The 20113-nt window shown below is 48.7% G+C and overlaps 1 protein-coding gene across 1 annotated transcript in view; it reads right to left on the bottom strand.

The window, feature by feature from the left end:
- Positions 1–19669, bottom strand: part of RTN4R (reticulon 4 receptor) — a 140089-nt gene extending 120420 nt beyond the window's left edge. Inside the window, exon 1 of the mRNA XM_060249735.1 lies at positions 19416–19669. Within this exon, the coding sequence (XP_060105718.1) occupies positions 19416–19437 (22 nt within the window). The 5' untranslated portion in view covers positions 19438–19669. The remainder of the gene's footprint in view (positions 1–19415) is intronic.
- Positions 19670–20113: the final 444 nt, after the last annotated feature.

Raw genomic sequence — 20113 nt, 5'->3', positions numbered from 1 at the left:
CAATATTTCTTCAAAAAGACTACAAGATCAGTTATTACAGAGTCCAGGCAATTATGGGGGAAATCAGATGGGGAGGGGAGAGAGAAAGAACAAAGTGAGTACTGGATTGGGTCTGAGAAGAGAAAGAAGTTCAGGTCTTTCAGAATAGTGCAACCCATGGAGGCTGTCAAACTCAAAGTCCCGCAGAAGTCCTTCCTGCACAACACAGCAATAGTTTTCCCAGCATCCAGACTCTTTCCTAGAGTGGCCCCAGGAATACAGAAGCTGGTCCCTACAGTTGTGTCCCAGCCTAGTGAAAGGGAGCATTTCTCTTGTGTTTACATGGCTGCAGAAGTTGGACAGAGAAAGCTGTGGGTCTTCCAAGGGACCTGTTCTAGGTGAGACAAGGGAAGGCAACTCTGAAGAACCCTCCCCCCTTCCGCTCCCACACTCATTCCTGGTCTTCCCAAGTCTAACCATTTTAGACTGGCTCCTTTTTAGCCACTCTTGGAATGTGTCTATAAGGTTGAAGGAGCTGGACATGTTTAGCCTGGAGAGGAGGTGGCTGAATTGTTTTCTGTGGCCCCAGAAGGTAGAACCAGAACCAATGCGTTGAAATTAAATCAAAAGCATTTCCAGTTCAACATTAGGAAGAACTTCCTGACCTTTAGAGTGGTTCCTCAGTGGAACAGGCTTCCTCGGGGGTGGTGGGCTTTCCTTCCTTGGAGGTTTTTAAACAGAGGCTAGATGGCCATCTGACAGTAATGCAGATCCTGTGAATTTAGGGGGAGGTATTTGTGAGTTTCCTGCATTGTGCAGGGGGTTGGACTAGATGACCCTGGAGGTTCCTTCCAATGCTATGATTCTATGATGAAAAAGCCACATGTCAAGGCAACATGCATGGCTTCTTCCCATCATGCAACTATCCCCAGGAGCTGCAGCAGTTCACCTAAACAGGAAAAGGAGCCATTTCAAGAGCAGACTGCAGCCCTTCCCACTGCGTGGACCAATTTATGATGCATGAAAGGGGAGATTTATTCTTTGGCAACCCTACTGCCAGGGAACCTTTCTAACTTAGTAGACTCTATTCACCATCTCAGTTCAGAGTCACTTTCCACCAGTCCAAATCCAGAAATAGAGCCCTAACTAGCATCTCCAGCCAGGAACTGATGCTATTTTGCTGCTCCCTTTTGATCTCTTCTGCTGCTGCTACATGTTGTATATGCAAAGGGGAAGGGCGGCAAATGCATTACAGGAAATAACCACAGCGCTTTCTCCACCTTTTATAAAGAAAGGAACCTCTCACATTGTTCATTTGAATGTATGGTGGGGACAACAGCTGATAGGTTGAGCAAATGAAGGGGAGATCACAATTGCCACCAAAATTCAGATCATGTTGCCTGCAAAGTCTGGGGCAAGGAGGGAAGAAATTATTCTCCAAAAAGCCAGGAGCCCCTGGGATCATGCTCATCCATTCAGCTGCCTCTACTGCAATCTGGCTTGGGCCAGCCCTGTCTGGAGCTCCTTCCATGACTCACCTCTCCTTACAACCCTTTTCCGCATCATCCCTCCTTCACCTGCATTCCAGTTCCCAACCATTCCCTGCTAATTGACTCTACCTGCCTTCCCCGGGCTGATTCAATTCAGCCCCAGCCTGTTTGACACCATCTCCTGCCTGAGCACACCAAGGCCTGACAGCTAAATGGTGGAATCAGGGCAAGAGGCACCTTCATCTCCGTGCATCAGCTGGGGCCTGTCAGCGGTGATGGATGAAGCCAGCCTCTAATAGGCCCTCTCCATATTTGTTTCCTCATTTGCAAGCAGTTCCTCTCAGTGGTTTCCCACAATCCATCATTCTTTGTGTGGCCGGGCACTGTAATTACAATTATTTATTCTCCCACTGTTGTCAGAGAGATTAGTGGCAGATGGAGAGGGAGAGCGCCGGAGATGGGAAGGAGCTGCTTTGGATCAGCCCAAATGACACCCAAGTCCAAGGCATTGAGAGGAGGGCCTCCCTTCGGTGTTCCCTGCCAACATGAATCTGTTCATTACACAGAGGCAGCCCTACAAAGAGGCAAGGTGAGGTGGGGGGTTGAGGGGGGTGCACACAAGTGGCTGAAAGAGATCGGACCCATCATTCACAATCCACTGGGAAGTTCTCTTACACAAGCCTTGCTGAAATTAGGCAGGAGCTGCACAAAAGCATGAAGGGGTTTGTCTGGGAGCACCTCCCAGTGGATTAAAACAAGCAGGACCAAATGCACTATGAGCTTTTTTCTTGCTTTGAGTAGGATTCTGGAGAGGTGACTTTAAAACATCCTCAAACACACACACACACACACCCAAAAGATGCAGCAGACTAACATGGCTACCTGTCTGGGATTCTTCCCAGTGGGTTGTAATCTAGAGATCAGCTCTGCCTCTCTCCCTCTCTGTTCCCATGACTAGTGCACAGGTCTGCCTCTTGCAGCAATAGTGAGGATGACATCAATTTAAAAAAATGGAAAGCACCCGGGTTCCAAGACTCTTGGGTAGGAAACTGGAGCGCCAGTGTTTGCCCCAGGGGTGAGGATTTTCTGCAGGGAGCTGCCTAGAATTGTGTCATCTCAGCAGCATATTTAAGAATCTGTTTGATCCTGGAGAAAGGTTATAACCCCTCCCCCCCAGCTGAGGGAAGGGATAAAAGAACTATAGAGTTTATTTTATATGATTGTGTATGTTATGTGGCATCCAGTTGCTTCTGACTTTTGGTGAGATTAAAAATTAATATACGCCAAATGTCCTGGCTCAAGATTTGCAAACTGAAGGCCCAGACTTCAATTTGAGTCAATCCATCTTATGTTGAGTCTCCCTCTTTTCCTGCTACCTTCAAGTTTTACAAGCCTTACGGTCCTGCCTGGAAGTTGGTAACTCTAGCATCAGCCTCTGGGATTGGCAGGCAATATGGAGCCCATGGATTGGCTGCCTATAATTATTGGAAGGCTGGCCTTCAGCAATGGCCTAATCAACAGAGCTGGATGTTTGACTTTCTGAACTTCCACCTCCAGTAGTTTGAACTGCTCTGGAGAACATTTGCCAGGCCTACATTTAGGCCTAGTTACCCTCCACTCCAGCCTGGCCTTGACACCAGGCTACAGAACGCGTAGATCCCCATAAGAATGGAAGTTTCTTATCCTACCCCATTTCAGGTTGCTTTGGCTGGAGCCTGAAGGTGGAATAGGCAGAAAATCCTGCTTTGTTGACTAGACAGTGCAGAAGGCCACAGGCTTAAGTGTTTAAACCTGGACTGCTCAGTCCCAAGGCCAGTCCCTGATAGTGGCTTATGCTTCACACTGTGCTTCTGTTCTGGGCCTCCTCAGGCCCAAGCACTCATAGTTCTTTCTTCTTCCTTTGCTGTGATCTTTTATCAGTATACAATATTTGAAAAAGAATAGTTCAAACAAGAAATAATACACAAAGATACAAGCCACAATTATGTTAATACACATTCCCAAAGGGGTCCAAAATTGGTGCATCATTTCCCAGCTTTCAAAACTCTGTACATTCTTTGATTGCACCAAATAAAGTAGCCTAATTGTACATGGCAGGGAGAAAATTGATTCATTTGGAATGTGGTGTTGGAGGAGAGTTTTACGGATTGTGTGGACCACCAAAAAGACAAAATAAGTGGGATCTAGATTGAATCAAGCTTGAACTCTTCCTAGAAGCTAAAATGACTAAACTGAGAATATCATACTTTGGTCACATCATGAGAAGACAAGAATCAAAGGACAAGCCAGTAAGGCTATGAAAACACAGGATGACTTACATTGGGGTTGCCAACCTCCAGGTGAGGCCTGGAAATCTCACAGAATCTCATCTGTAGAACTGCTGACAAGAATAGTTCCCCTGGAAGAAATGGTTGTATTGGAGGGGGGGGGCATCCTATGGCATTGTTCGGGTTGTTAAGTCTGAATCAAGAAATATCTGGGGACTTTGGAGGTGGAGCCAGGAGCAAGGGTATGATAAACACAATTGAACTCCAAAGGGAGTTCTGGCAATCACATTTAAAGGGACCACACATCTTTTAAATGCCTTCCCTCTATTTGGAAATAATGAAGAATAGGAACACCTTCTTCTGGGTGCATAGAATTGGACCCCCTGGTCCAATCCTTTTGAAACTTGGAGGGTGTTCTGTGGAGAGGAACCAGATGTTATGCTGAAAATTCAGTGTCTCTACCTTAAAAAATAGCCCCTGTAGAGTCCCAGAAACCCATGGATTAATTCTCCATTATACCCTATGGAATTGGTCTCCATAAGGAATAATGGAGTGCCCAGCAAACATTTCCCACCCATCCACCCTGCTTTCTGTTAACCTTGAAGTGGAGGGAGGGCCTCCAAACCAGGGGATCCCCTGCACCCACCTGGGGAATGGCAACCCTAATATGGTGCTTTCCATCTGTAAACCATGCCCACCCCAGGCTCCAGCCCCAAATCTCCAGGAATTTTACAACCCAGAGTTGGCAAGCCCGGCTGATGCTGTACATCTCTAGCCCTTTCTGTGCCTGGGGCTGGAATGTATATGCAGTTCCAAAGTGCCCCAAAATGTTCACAGTCAAACATAATGTCAAACCCAATCCAAGTTCAACACACTGGCAACTGAACTTTAAAAAAAAATCATTTCTCCCCCTCCCCACCTCTGGTCTGGAATGTTTTCAAGCTTGGGGCCTTCCTTGACTCAGAAGAATCAAGAGAGAATCATTTTTTCAATAAGCACAAGCAAAGGGTCTCTGCAGCATTCAATACGAATGGCTTCAACGTGATAAACAGCACCAGAAAAAAGCAGATGTTTGTATGCAGTGCAAATAGACTCGGCGAGCGGTAAATAAAAGCTTGCAAAGCGACTCCCACCTGACAAGAACAGGGGCCGCTGTTGAATAGTTTGCAGACTCTGAACGACAGCAATGCTCTGAGCAGACGGACTAATGTGCTTCCTCCAAAGGGAAAGGGACAGACAGCCCTCTAGTGTAAAGACGAAGGTAAGAGTGTTTTTGCCTTGGCATGGGAAACACTGTCACTCAGGAGTGGCACTCGCTGGCTGTGTTTGCAGGAAAGCAAAGCTGCATTACTCGGGAACAAAGTGCAAGGTTGCCAGAATTCCCTAACCAATCAGTAGCCTTTGGTTTCCGCACCAGTCCCTAATGAAAGGGCTACAATTGAGTCATCCAAACAAGAAGTTACAAGAATGGTTATGCCTAGACTTGGGGATTTGAAGCCTTTAAGAAGCTATCTATATTTAAAAATGAGTATCTTAATAGAAGAACTGGCTGGCTGAATCAGACCAATGTCTTAAAGGAGGCTAGAATAGGGAGGGTGGTCAGAATGTACAGTTATCAGGGACAAATAAAAGAAGGAATTCTTCATACCATACTTTGGAATTCACAGCCAGAAGAGGTGGCAATAGTCACCAACTGAAATGTTTTTCAACAAGCATTAGATTCATGGGGGAGAGTAAGAGAACAATCAGCAGCTAAATGAAACCTCCAGATTCAGAGACAGTAACTTCTAATAGTGGAGGCGAGGAACAGGGGAAGACTGCAGCCTTTATGCCCTTGTTGTGAGCACCTGAATTATAAGCACTGAAAACGGGATGGTGACTCATCCAGTAAGGCAAAGGTAATGTGCCAGTAGGTCAATATAGAGATGCTGCAGAGCAGGGCCAAGATCTAGACCATCTGGATTTTTTTTATATGGCCCAAAGATAAGGGAGCTTATCTGCATGGGACAAAGAACAAGGTCTAGACTCCACCATCATTATGACTTAGGGGTATTCATGAAAAGGAATTGGCTGCCACTACAGATATGCATTTTTTGGCCTTGTTAGAGAGTGGTTTATTATAACTCCTATATTAAAAACATCATGGACCTGACCCTAATCTAGTCCAGTGACCCATAATAATAAATGACTCCCAGTGGAGATGTGCATCCCTATTTGCTTCAACAGACATATCCAGCCACCTCACCAAGGCCCTTGTGACAGAGCGCATCTGCATCCAAATTGGCTGCACAAACCATAGAATCATAACATGGGAGGGGTCATGCGGGCTATCTTGTCAAATCCCTTGGTCAGTGCAAGGTCAGCCTAAAGCATTCCTGAGATGTGTTTGTCCAGCCACTGCTTGAAGACTGTCAGTGAAGGGGAGCTCACCAACTCTCTAAGCAGCCAATTCAACTGCTGAATTACTCTTACTGTAAAAAAAAAAATCCCCCCTAATATCCAGCTAGTACCTTTCCACCCATAATTTAAGCCCATTATTGTGAGTCCAAACCTCTGTTGCCAATAGGAACAGCTCCCTACCCCCCTCTAAGTGACAGCCTTTCAAATTTTTAAAGAGAGCAATGATGTCCCTCCACTCAGCCTCTACAGACTGAACATTTCCAAGTCCCCCAGCCTTTCCTCATTGGGCTTGGTTTCCAGACCTCAACCATCCTCATTGCTTTCTTCTGCACTCAGTAAGGCCTCTAGAACTTTACACAGTGGATACATGTTTGCATGCATACATTTCCATCACTGGATCAGGGTGCATATGCTTACATCACTCCATTATAACACCCTCTCCCCACTACTTTAAGTGTGCAGTATATTTTATGTGGTCCTATGACACTCACAACCCTAGCAAAAGCATGCACATTAAGTCCAGTATGGAGTGTTGTCAAGCAAGTGCACAAATTTTAACAGCCACAGGAATCTGCTGTGACATAAATGCTCAGGGCACTGTGTCAAGGAAGCTCTAGACTGCCAAGAACACCATCACTGAGCCCACAAGCCTTCAAACTGTGATTGTAAACTCACCAATTAAAAATGTTTCCACCCTCCAAATCTGGCTTGCAGAAATCTGTCATTATGATAGGGAAACACACCTCGCCTTAGACTAATTCATCACTTTTTACTCGCTTTTTAGTGGCTAAGTACGCAAATGAACTCCGAGCAAAAGCGAATAGCTTCGGTAGAGAACCTCAGCTGCCATATGGCTCTCTCAGGAAAAAGAAAACTTTATTCTTTCTCAGAATGGCTTTGCAAAACAACAAACAGGAGGGAAAATACTGTGCGATGTAAACAGATCCTTTGACCTCTCCAACAGTGATTACGTGATGCTCCCAGCTAGAATTGTCTTCCTGTGGTCCCAAGGCTTTTGAATGTCAAGTCTGAGAGGGAATTCCCCAAAGATCACTACGAAACAAACTTATACTCTAAGAATCTGGCAGGAGCTGTGCAGACCTTTTTGGCATGGAAATCATATTGGTCCACCCACCATACAAGGACTTCCAATGAAATGGAGAAGGCAAAGGAAACAATCCAAAGCCATTCAACAGTGTTCTACCTAGAATTCTTCCCCTTTAATTCCCTGCATCTTCACTCGAGGCAAGGTGGGATTCTGGGAGCCATCAGAAGTTGTCTGAGCTGAGGAGGACACAGTTGAGCTTTCCATGCAAGGACAGGGATATTTTGTTTTGTTATTTATTCCTGGACTTGTAGCTTACCACATGTAAAATACTATCACAACATTAACAAAATCAGAACCCATCCAAATCTTCAGAAATGACGGTTGATGGCACTTTACCCAATGGCAAATTAACAGGCTGTCCACACAGTTAAGAGCCCCATGGTGCAAAGTGGTAAAGCTGCAGTACTGCAGTCCTAAGCTCTACTCACGACCTGAGTTTGATCCCCGGTGGAAGCTGGATTTTCAGGTAGCTGGCTTGAGGTTGACTCAGCCTTCCATCATTCTGAGGTCGGTAAAATGAGTACACAGCTTGTTGGAGGGAAAGTGTAGATGACTGAGGAAGGCAATGGCAAACCACCCCATAAAAAGTCTGCCGTGAAAACGTTGTGAAAGCAACGTCACCCCAGAGTCGGAAACGACTGGTGCTTGCACAGGGGACCTTTCCTTTCCACACAGCTACTTGATTAAATTGGTTGCCTGTAAAATCCCATCAGGTGGTGAAGAGACTCTTCCCATGCTTCTGTGCCTGATCAGAAGTCTAGGGAAGCAGCAGAAGACTGGCAAGAGTCTCCTCGCACTGGGAAGGAGACTGCAGATGATCTGCTGGCCACAGAGTTGCAAGCATCCTTGGCAAATTGCAAGTGGCCAGCTGTGCTTGCCCTCTGTGTTAGAGAACACCATCTGCCTCCCACAGGAGCAGTTGTGGAGAGCTCTCCAAGGTCCTGACCCACAAATTATGCCTGGTTCCTTGTATTTAGTTGCATCTCATTTCTTCACAAGGACATTAGCAGGAGGCAGTTCACTTTTGGCCACCACAATTTAAGAAGAATATAGATAAACTGGAACACATCCAGAGGAGGGCAATGAAGATGGTGAGGGGTCTGGAGACTTCCATTGAGGAAAGGTTGAAGGAGCTGGGTATGTTTAACCTGAAAAGGAGATGGCCGAGAGGTGATATGATCACCATCTTCAAGCACCTGAAGGGCTGGCATGTAGAGGATGGTGCAGAATTGTTTTCTGTTGCTCCAGAATGTCATACCAGAACCAATGGGTTGAAATTAAAACAAAAGAGGCTCTGGCTAGATATCAGGAAGAACTTCCTGACAGTTAGAGCGGTTCCTCAGTGGAACAGGCTTCTTTGAGAGGTGGTGGGCTCTCCTTCCTTGGAGGTTTTTAAACAGAGGCTAGATGTCCATCTGAAAGCAATGCTGATTCTGTGAATTAGGCAAATCATGAGAAGGAAGTCAGGAAGGGGTGGGGGGGAGGTATTTCCTGCATTGTGCAGAGGTTTGGACTAGATGACGCTGGAGGTACCTTCCAACCCTATTATTCTACCGTATGGGGAAGGGTTCTCATTTCACAGCATAAAAATGGTTTCAGCAGCTCAGAACAAGGTCCAGTGTAACCCAGCATTTTGTTTCCAGCAGCAGATGGTGAGGGAGCCCTGGGAGCCAACCAAGGTATTTAAATCATTTATACCACCCTGCTTTTTCTCCCTGATGAGCACCCAGAGCAGCTCATATGGTTCCCTTCTCCATTTCATCTTCACCTCAATCCTGTAAAAGGGTTTGGACTGAGAGCAAGGGACTGGCCCAAGGCTTCTATGGCAGAGGCGGGAATCAAACCTGGTTCTTCCATATCCTGGTCTGACACTCCAATTGCTGCACCCCAGTGGAATAAAAATGATGGCTCCCTAATTCTTCTCTTCAATCCACAGGTTCAATCAGCTGTCTGTCATGCTTTCTTCTCACTGTTTTTCCAAGGAGAACCAATGTGGCATACATGGACCCACCTCCCTTTTACCCTTGCATCAACCTTGCGAGGTAGCCGAGGCTGGGAGAAAGTCATTGCCCTTGACCTGGGCCTCTCTGGCCCTAGTTCAGCACTCTGACCACCACACAACACTGGCTGTCCCAGAACATGTTATTAAACTGCCAGGGACAGACCTCTCCCCCTCCATTAATTTATCCAGTTCTAGTTTAAAATCCCCTCAGCTGTGCTAATGATGTGAAGATGAAATGGAGGAGAAGGGAACAGTGGCTGTCCCCTCAACTGAACTAATGTTGCCCTGCTCTTTGTCTGTCCAGAATATGTCCCAGAGAAGACTGTGGTTCCTATGTGTTCAGCCCTCACAGTTGGCTTGGCCTCTTGGTGAGTCTCGAATGAAGGATTTCTGTTCATCTGGAGAAAAGCAGCTTTTAATGTCTGCCTCCTTCTGCCGCACTGCCCCAAAGCATGGGCTGAATGCTTCTGCCTGCCTCCTGGATAAACAATCCCCTTCAGAAGCATCAGAGGAGGAGTTTGGCTGTCAGAGATACCCCTTAATGAAGGCGATGGCAGCAGAAAAGATTGCAGGTCCAGGGGGGGAAGAAAGAGAGTACATCTAATTAAGTCAGCTCCTTTCTTTGGCTGCTTCTGTGGTGCAGCAGAACAATGTCCTTGCAGCCTCATGCAATGGAGGTTTGCTAATACTGCATCCTCATCTCCCAGCAGAGGTCAAAGCTGAGGTTCTTTTCTTCAGGTAGATACTCTGGTTTAATTGACTGCCCGTGAAACCGGCTCAGAGGGCAGTGGTCATAGCATGCAATACTGCCAAGCTTGGAGGTAAGTCAGGAATGGGCAACAGCTTTATGTGCTGGAGGAAAGAAGCGTCATAAGGCCCAGCTGTTTGCTGTTTACTAGCAAAATGCCTGACCTTAAGGCCATTGAGATGTACACAGAAGGGATACTGCAGGAACCCCAGAGTGATGAATGTAGTCTCTATGGACTTTTTGCACACAGACCCATTGCATTTCTCTCCCTAAGAGAAGCCAACCAATCCAGCAGTTTGGGGTGTCATGGCAGATTTGCTTTAAGGAAACGGTAAGTGCAGGATTTCAAAGTCATTAATGGCAGCCATCAGAGACTGCATGCAGATCTGGAATTCACAGATTAGAATGGTCCACTGAACTAGCTAATTCAGGCACTTTTTCCCCATTCAGCTCTGTCAAATGAAGATACCACGACCATGAACAAATACTGGTTGAATATACAAGTTCTAAGGCTGAATATTGTTCCCAAAATTCCGACTCCTACCAAACTCTGCAATATTTTCTTTGAAACTACTGTGATGTTTATTCTATGGTGTCAGCATCGTTTTTTAATTGTATGTTCCTCCTCTTAAAAAAATTGCTTCCATCAAACCAATTTAGTCTATGACACCCATGCTAAGTATGCATGTGTGTGATCACAATGCTTGCTGCAGTGCAAATTCAGAACAAAGGTGCATAATGTATTTATGGGCAAAACAATGATCCAGTGGTTCTGCCTCTGAAATATTACACAGCACATGCATCAGCATGAGTTTGAGCAAAGGCACACATTCAGCAACTAGAGGTGAGTATTGTATCATGCATTGCATGACCAATATCTTGAGTCCTTGTCAAGCAAATTTATCAAGAGAGTTTTTAATCCATACATTTGTGCCTATAATATTCTTCTGAAAGGATGGGAGGAGGGAAAGATACTAATAGAACCCAAAGTAATAGAAGGACGAGTGGTGTTAATTAACAGAGGGCATGACGCAACATGGAAGAATGAGACAGATAAGATCCATCAGGAAGAAGCATTCAAACACATTGTCTTGCCCTGCAGGGCACAAAAGGGTCAGAAGGAACTTCAATGAAATGTATTTCCAGCATTGACAAAGATTATAAGTAGCTGTGTGGATCTGTTAGAAGACAATAAAACAAGGTCAAAATAAATAATCACCCATGTGACACTCTCATATTAGGACCCTCCAGCATTAGCCTTCCAGCTCTTCACTGGCATTGGAGTCAGCAGACCAAAAACAAAGGGGCACCTGTGTAGCTAAATCTCACCAAGGCTCAGAGCAGAACTGATGCACCAGCACTTGTGGCAGGACAGAACTTTGGAAGCATTCTCATGCATTCACATCACTTACATGTTTTTAACAGCACCCTTTCTTTTGTCACAACTTGTAATTCTGTTATCATCTGTCTTCCAGGAAGAGTATTACATCCTGGCTCATCAGCACTTTGAGCTTAGCCTCAATGTCCCCCCCCCCCCAGGATACCTCCAAGTGTCTCCTACCTTCCAGCTGCACACACATAACTAGACTCCACAGCACCCTCCATGGGAATTACCTGGAAATACACATGGTACATGTCCTAAGGCTGCACAGTGCCATCCATAATGGCTGCAAAGGCTGGCATGACCAGCTTGACCTGCTCACAAATGGCCCGAGGTTTGCGTTTCTTAAGAAGCAGTCCCACCATATCATGTGACTAACCACTTTTCAGCCTGAGCAGGCTTTCCCAAAGCAGATTGGTGGTGGGAAGTCCTATTCAGTTGCAGACAGTGTATGGTAACCCTGTAGGGTTTTCAAGGCAACAGATGGTTTGCCATTGCCTGTCGCTGCATAGTGACCCTGGACTCCTTAGTGGTCTTCTGTCCAGGTACTAACCAGGGCTGAACCTGTTTAGATTATGAGATCTGACAAGATTTGGGCTAACCTGGACCATCCCGGCCACAAAACAGACTAGGATGCGTTAAAAGCTTTAAAAGCTACTGTTGTTTAAGGGGCCATTCCAACTGGCACACCCAAACCTCTGAATATGCCAGAAGCAATTCTTCAACAGTGAAGCTAAAAGGTGTTCACTTTAGCATGTTTGGCATGGCAGATACAGGCTCACCTCTCTCTCATCCTTCTTTAGTTAGCCAGAGAAGCAACAGCAGCACCATGGCCTCTGCCATTCAAGTGGGAATGTGTCAGTGCCTTATATGCATACAGCATGCCATGAAATACAAGAAAGAAACTGGGAAAGTACCTGAACATCCTAAGCGAAGGCAACAGAAGGACCTCCATGATGCAAAATAGCTAATTATGAAGCAGCAGCCCCAATATAGACCTACAGAATGATTCCAACAATGGCCAAATCCTCAAATTCATCTGTCACATTTTAAATGTGGACCTTTAAAAATCCCAAATCTGAATTCAAGTTCTGATGTAAATTCACTTACAACAGCTTATGTTGCCTCCAGTTTGCACCATCAATGATGGATTGTAGAAGAGAGTTTGGACAAGTGCATCAAGGACTACTGTAATCTATTACAGGAGGATGCAGGGAGAGAACACAGTGATAAATTCCCTGAAAGATGGATTTTATTTGTTCTGTAATGTACTGGAAAAACACACACCAATACAATGCATTCTTTTTTACCACTAGGAATGGTGATATATCTCTTACAAACTATTGTTTTCTAATCCTTTTTGGTCAGGTTGAAACTTCTGAGATATTTGGGAAGCCTCCAGTATGAAAAAATCCCATTGCTTCAGATTCTCTCCACTGCTAAATACCATTGCATGCTATCCATCCAGTGCTGTTGAAATAGTAAACACCATTGCATGTTGACTGCCAAATACACTCAACATGCCAGCCATCAAATGCTGTGAAATATCAAAATATTGAAAATCCTAGTATTAAATGTCAAACAGAGATCAAATATTTGATGACTGTTCAGCAAACACCAGAAAACCAATATCAAAGACACATGACATCCACATTCACAGGAAAGGATCTTCACAAGCTTCTCACTTCTAAGCTGAATTTCAAGGACTCAAAGCACATTGTATATACATTTCTTCAGTAATCCACAGCATAGCCTTATAAAGTAGTCCAGCATTACAAGCTGCCCCTGGTATTTCATTATAAAGCTTATATGGGGAATATGTCCCCTCAGCCCCCCCCCCCCAAATATAGTGTGATTAATGGAATCTCTGTGACAAACATCACTTGCAAGTGACAGCCACAAGCCACAATGAAATTATTAAGTCTACAAAATGAACACAGGATCTGGGACATAGATTTTATTTTCCCAGGTATCAAATATGGCACTTTGAATGCTAAATAAGTACAATAAACCGAGCCTTAAAAGGGCTACCCAGGCAAATCACATGTGACCTGGTGGTTGATTTGTGGAGGGCATATGGATCAGTGGTAGAACATCTGCTTTGCATGCAAAATGTTCAAAGTTTAATCCCAAGCATCTCTAGCTAAAAGGATCAGGGAGTAAGACTGAAGAAGAAGAAGAAAACTGCAGATTTATACCCAGTCCTTCTCTCTGAATCAGAGCTTACAATCTCCTATATCTTCTCCTCCCACAACAGACACCCTGTGAGGTGGGTGGGGCTGAGAGGGCTCTCACAGCAGCTGCCCTTTCAAGGACAACCTCTGCCAGAGCTATGGCTGACCCAAGGCCATTCCAGCAGGTGCAAGTGGAGGAATGGGGAATTAAACCCGGTTCTCCCAGATAAGAGTCTGCACACTTAACCACTACACCAAACTGGCATAGTGATGTGGAAAATGTCTTTGTGAGAACGGAGAAGGTTGCTGCCAGGTAGAGTAGACAATGCTGATCTTGATGGAGCAGTGGTCTGACTCATACAAGGCAGCTTCACATGTTCATGGGAATCACACATATACATACCCCAACAATGGTTGAGCAGAAGCAATGGAAACCATGCTGCTACATGAGATATTCAGGGATATAATATCTCCCCTTACTTCTGTGGTCTGCTGCTAAGCTTTCCTAGAAATCCACTCTGATGAAGGAGTACAGCCCTGTGAGCCAAATCACGCAGCTGCATCCCTAATTTGACTTGGAACTAAGTCCTTGTTGCCTAGGATCTACAACCCTCTTTCATTTCTGGGGGTCAGTCTGTCAATTGGTAAGGGTGGGACATCCACTCAGTAGACTGGATGGTCCTAGGGACCACCTGTTGCCAATCTTTATTTGGCTCCAACAGTTTACAGGTGTTTCATAATTCCAATCCCACATGAAGAGAAATGCAGTTGAAGAACCAGATGTTCCAGCTGGAGGAAGTTCATCCCTGGCATGTGAGAATCCATGGCTGTTGGCCCTTAATGGGTTCCCATCAAAAAAACCTGTCTCAGCAGACAGCTCACAGAGCAGTTGTCATCACAAATCTAAGACAGCCATTCAACACCATGGCATTGTTCTCCTTCTTCCAAGGAACTCAGGATTGCATCCATAGTTCTCTCTTCTATTTTACAGCAACCTTGTGAAGCAGGCCAGGTTGAAAAAGTCTGGCCCAAGGTCACCCAGTGTACTTCAAGGCTGGGAGTGGATTTGAACCTGGGTCTTCCCAGTGGGGTTTTCACTAAATCCAAACTTTCCAAAGCATTCTCTGTGGTATCATCCATCCATCCATCCATCCATCTTCATGGTAAATAACAGAACAAAGTTTGAGTCCAGTGGTACCTTGCAGCTGAAGAACCAGAACAAAGTTTTATTCAGTCCATACATATGAGTAGAGGGTGAGCAGTAAATTAGCATGCAGCATAATGAAGATGTTTAACAGATTCAAGGACTATCTGTTAAACATTTTCATTATGTATGCTAATTTACAGAAGAAGAAGACTGTAGATGTATATCCCACCCTTCTCTCTGAATCAGAGTCTCAGAGCAGCTTACAAGCTCCTTTATCTTCTTCCCCTACAACAGACACCCTGTAAGGGCTCTCACAGAAGCTGCCCTTTCAAGGACAACTCTTGCAAGAGCTATGGCTGACCCAAGGCCATTCCAGCAGCTGCAAGTGGAGGAGTGGGGAATCAAAACTGGTTCTCCCAGATAAGAGTCTACGCACTTAACCACTACACCAAACTGGCTCACCCCCTACTTATATGTATGGGCTGGTAACTTCCATTTCATTGTATCTGAGGAAGTGTGCATATACATGAAAGCTCATACCTTGAATAAAACTTTATTGGTCTTAAAGGTGTCACTGGACTCAAAACTTTGTTCTGTTGCTTTGGACCAACACAGCTACCCACCTGAATCCATCTTTGTGGTAAGAAACCATCTCTTTAACCTTGGGCTCAATGCCCAGTCCTGGGGCACATTTTTTATTCAACTGCTTCAACCTTTGGACTTGGTTTCAAATAGGCATGCCATGTGTTTAGTGATGTAGCTCTGAATAAAGGCATGACAGGAATCCAATTTTTTTTAAAAAAAAATCCCTCCCTTCTGCCTAAATTAAATCTAGAAACAAATGTAAAGTTCTTATTCAAATGTTTTAGGGCTTTCAAGGGAAGCGAACAAGAGTCACAGCTGGGTCTTATTTATGCTACAAATGCAAACTGATTTAATGCTCAATACCTCTCTTCAGAGAACCATGGGAACTGTAGTGAGATGAGATCTCTGTGGGAGAAATCTCAGTACTGCTACCAAAAGAAGTTCCCAGAATGCTTTGGAAGGAAGCCATGACAGTTAGGCTGATGGGCAAATGATCCCCATGTGCAGTTCCATCCATTCTTGGTGCAAGGTATGAAGGCAGGGATCTCTTGCTTTCCCAGGCTCTGCCCGTGGTCCAGGCAGTGCACTCTGCAACCCTGCAGGAGGACTCATTCCTTTTCCGAGCCAGGCAAGTACCTGGCCCATCTCATTCTGCAGGATTAGACCAAACAATATGTGGTTTCTTTCCTGGGCCCAAATAATGCCACCTCCATTTGGAAGGGGATGGCCCTCTGCCAACTTTGGAAGGGAAATGTGTCGTTTTGTCTCTTGCAGCACTTTTGTTAAGACCTCAGCACACCAAATACAAGAGAAGGTGACTTAATTAGCACCATGCTGTCTCGGTGGAAATGAGAAAACAAGGGGGTGTTTCTTAACACCTGGCTGCAACTGGCTGCAGCTGCCACTCACGAACACCACAAGCAGTCAGTAAGTGTTTGTGAGGGAGGGAACCATTTCTGTTTCTGTGTACAAATTCTGCACGATGAAAAGCTAACTTCTGCAACCAGTATGAATTATGCCAACTAAGCACATCTGCACAGTGTTTTCCTTATTTTGCATAATCTATTCCTTGACTACTTTGAATATTTGTTCTTCTTCTCCTAGACATGGGGGTGGGAAGGAAAGAGAGAGCACCAGGCATTGTTTGCACCCAAGCGTATCTTTGCAATCATGAAAACTAGAGGTTTTTTTAATGGAAGGATAGATTTGTAAGAACACTAATTGTGTGCTTGCATGTGTGTGTGCACGCACATGCACAGTCCTGCGGGCTCTCCTATTTACGCCTCACCTTCGGAAGTGGTATAACAAGTTGGCCAGGAGGGGCCTTTATAACACACCCTCCTCCTTGGTTTCATTGTGGTCCTGCAGTCCTGGCTTGTCTACGGCTTCACCAAGGAGGAGGGAGCCCCCGGATGGAGGGAGCTCTGGAATCTCCTAGACAGGAATGCATCTCTCTCCCCCCACCCCCCCTCACATTCCCACGGTGTTTTCTCTCACACACCAAACACTTAAATCAGATTTCCCTTCAGTGAGCCTGTTAATGTAACAACAGTGTAAACTCTGTCTCGGCGAGGAGGGGTATTTGATTTCTCTGCTGAGATCTCACCCCATTAAGGGCATTCACACATGGCAGAAGGAATGCAGGAGATGCTTTCTGACGCTCTCCGGGGGTGGGGGTGGGAAAGAATGGAAGAGGGCGAAGAGAAACCCGGGGGCAGGCAGGAATGGTTGCTTGCAAGGCTGGGTGGAAACATGTCGGTGCTATCTGGAGGTGGCAGCTCTGAATTGCAGCCCCTGCCCTACCCCACACTTTGGAGAGGGCAACAAGGCAGGCGAATTCCCCAGCGGACGGTCTCCTACAGCTCTCGGACTCCCCTCCCCCATCCTTCTGCCCCCTCCCTCGGCCCGGCCTCCCAGCACGGCTGCTTGGAAGTTGGAACCCCGGCGCTGGGGGTCGTCGACGCGAAACCCACTTGGGAACTCATCGGCGGAACTCCCCGTGTCACGTCGGCTTGGGATGGAACTCGCCCTGGCCGCCCTTCCTCTGGCAACGCCACGCACAGCACAGCACGCCGCTCGCTCGCTCTCCTCTCCTCTCCCGCAAGCCGGCAGCCCTCCGCGCCGATTACACGCCGGGCTCCATTACACACTGGAACGAAAGCGATTCCCAACCTAACAGCGCCGCGTTTGTTCCCCGCCGCGCGCCTCTCTTCGCTGGAAACCCGCCTCCACTTGCGCGCCTCGTCGCGCCCAAGGCCCCTTGCAACAAAGCAGCCCAGCAGAGGGACCAAGGAGCCCCGGAGGCCCAGCTCCCACTCAGCCCCTGGGCCATCAACCCCCTCCCCAGGCCACACGTCAAAAGGATCTCCCCTCGCCCCCTGGCTCTCCTCCCAGCAACCTTCCCGGGGGACCTTGCGGGATGCAATTGGGCAGCTGCTCACCCCCACAGCTCTGTTGCGGTTCATAGGAAGCCTGGCCGGCCCGATCCGCCCTTGGGAGCCCTCCGGCTTTCCCCTGCCCCACCCCCGCCCCCCGCTGCCTTTCTGCATCAACTGATCTCGCCCGGAAGGATCGGCACATCAGCCCGACGAGCCCTGGGAAACTTTGCGGAAGGCTCGCAGCCACTTGGCTCCTGCCTGCCTGCCTGCTGGCGACTAGCCTAGGAGACGCGCTGGGCTCCCTCTTGCCCAGACACGCCTCGAAGACTACGAAGCAGCATCTGCCGCCCAACAGCTCCGCCACCTCCACTCCGCCTTTGAAAACCATTCTAGGCGTCCTCTCCACACACACCCCCCGCCCCACACCGCTCCGCCGTCAAAAATAAACTGATTCCGTTTTGATCCCCAGCAAGGCTCGGATCAGGATGGAGGAGCGCCCTTTGCCTCGCCTAAGAACGGCCAGATCTGGGCTGCTCAGCTGAGAGAACCAGGAACCGGCGTTAGGAAAAACAGGGCGTCGGGGGTGGCTGGGGGGAAACGAGGAAGCCCCTCCAGGAAATGGACCAGCCTGGACCTTCAGCTCAGGGCAAGAGACAGAGGGGGGGAGAGTTCAGCCCCAACGGGAACCTTCCTTTCCCAAGTCCAAGGTGGGAGCGGAAGGGGCGGGGGATGCCGTCGTACCCCCTCCGGCCAAACACCTGCGCCTCTGCAGACACCTGCTGGAGCGGCGAGGCTGGAATGCCTCTGGGGGGCGCTCGCGAGAAACCCAGGGGAGCTGGCGGGGACTCTCAGGGGCCAGCGTTGCCCAAATCTGGAGCGCGCCGGGAAGGGAGGGAGTCCCTTCTTCGCCCTTCTCTTTTGGGCAACCCGGAAAGGGCCCTTCTCTGCCCTCCAGGCTTCAAGGCCGGCCCCCCAGGCTTCCCTCCCCGTCTCAATCGGCAGACCAAGCGAAGAAAGACTCCAAACTGGAAAAACCACCCAAGGGACTCAAAGGGCCACTGACACCCACCCACCCCATAGCGTCCTTCTTCTCTCTCACTTGCCCTCTCGCAGGTCCTGACCGCTCGGCCCTTTTCACTGAAGAGGTCTCCCTCCCTCCATCCGCCTCCCGCCCGCACACACACAGGCAGAGACTTGCCAGCGAGGGCGCCCCCTTCTCTGGCTTGGGGCAGTTCGGAAGGGTTGAGAAGCCCCCTACCCCGCAATAGCACAAAGAAGTAAGGGGCGAAGCGACCCCCCAGTACCCTGTCAAGGCACGCGCCAGTCTCCCTCTTCTGCTTCGCCTTCCTTGCAAAGTCCGGGCGCCGAAAGGGGCTCTCCTTGGAGCCCCCCACCCCCTCCCTCTCCCGCACCCAGGAGGCGACACTCTGCAGGCGCCAGGGCAGGGGTGTCAGGCGGCGGCGGCGGGATCTGTCCCCCAAGGTGCCTCCCCCCCCCCCCGTTCAGCCTCCATCCTCCGCTCCCCACGGCTGGCGGCACTCTTGCCCACGGCCCCCCTCCCTGCCGCCTGAGCCGGATGCCCTCTCCAGCTGGGCATCTCTGCCGCCGCCGCCGCCACCCCGCTCCCCCCCCCTCCAGCCACCGCTGGGCGGCCATCGGTCTGCTGGCTCCGCAGGAGAAAAAGTTGCCACCTCGGAACTTCTCGGTTTCAGCCCCCCGCCCCCGCGACGCCCCCCGGCCGCCGGGAGCCGCCTACCTTCAGCAATCGCCCTCTTCATTTTAGGGGCTCGGGAAGGCACGTCTGGGAGGACAAAGGGGCACGACTCCTTCTTCCTGCCTCGGTGGCGGGGCGCAGAGAGGCGCAGCGGAGCCTCATGCAAACTTCCACCCGAGGGCGGGCGCGGGGCTCTGGCCTCTGCCGAGGGGGCCCGGCTGGCTCATCGGGAGGACGAGGAGGCGCAGCAGTCCCGCGGCCGGAGCCACCATCCAGGCGGAAGAGCGGCAGCCGAGCGAGCCGAGCCTTCCCTCCAAGCGCCGCTGGGCTGGGCTGCGACCGCGATGCGCGCCGGCTGGCTGGCTGGCTGGCTGGCACAGCTTCCCCGCGGCTGCCTTCGAGCCTGCCCGGGCTCTGCTTCGGAGCCCTCGTCGAGGGTTGTCGCCCCCTGGGCGGCGGAGGGGGCTGGACGAAGGCGGCTGCTTCCCTGCTCAGCGCGCGCGATCCGGGAGGCGAGCGGACGACGGGGAAGCTGGTCGAGGCTGCTGGAGCGGGGGACGGAGAGGTGATGAATGTTTTATGGGATCATGTGGTTTGACGTGAGAGGAATCGGCCTAGATCGGATTTACTGGCTGGAGGAGAGAGAGGGAGCGAGCGAGAGAGCGAGGCGAGGCGAGAGAGAGGGAGGGAGCGAGGGAGGGAAAGGGGAGGAGGAGTGGCCCGGCGCGCTTTGGGAAGCG

The sequence above is a fragment of the Heteronotia binoei genome, chromosome 11 (genome assembly GCF_032191835.1).
Source record: "Heteronotia binoei isolate CCM8104 ecotype False Entrance Well chromosome 11, APGP_CSIRO_Hbin_v1, whole genome shotgun sequence".
Classification (NCBI taxonomy): domain Eukaryota; kingdom Metazoa; phylum Chordata; class Lepidosauria; order Squamata; family Gekkonidae; genus Heteronotia; species Heteronotia binoei.
This window is presented reverse-complemented; position numbering and strand designations above follow the sequence as displayed.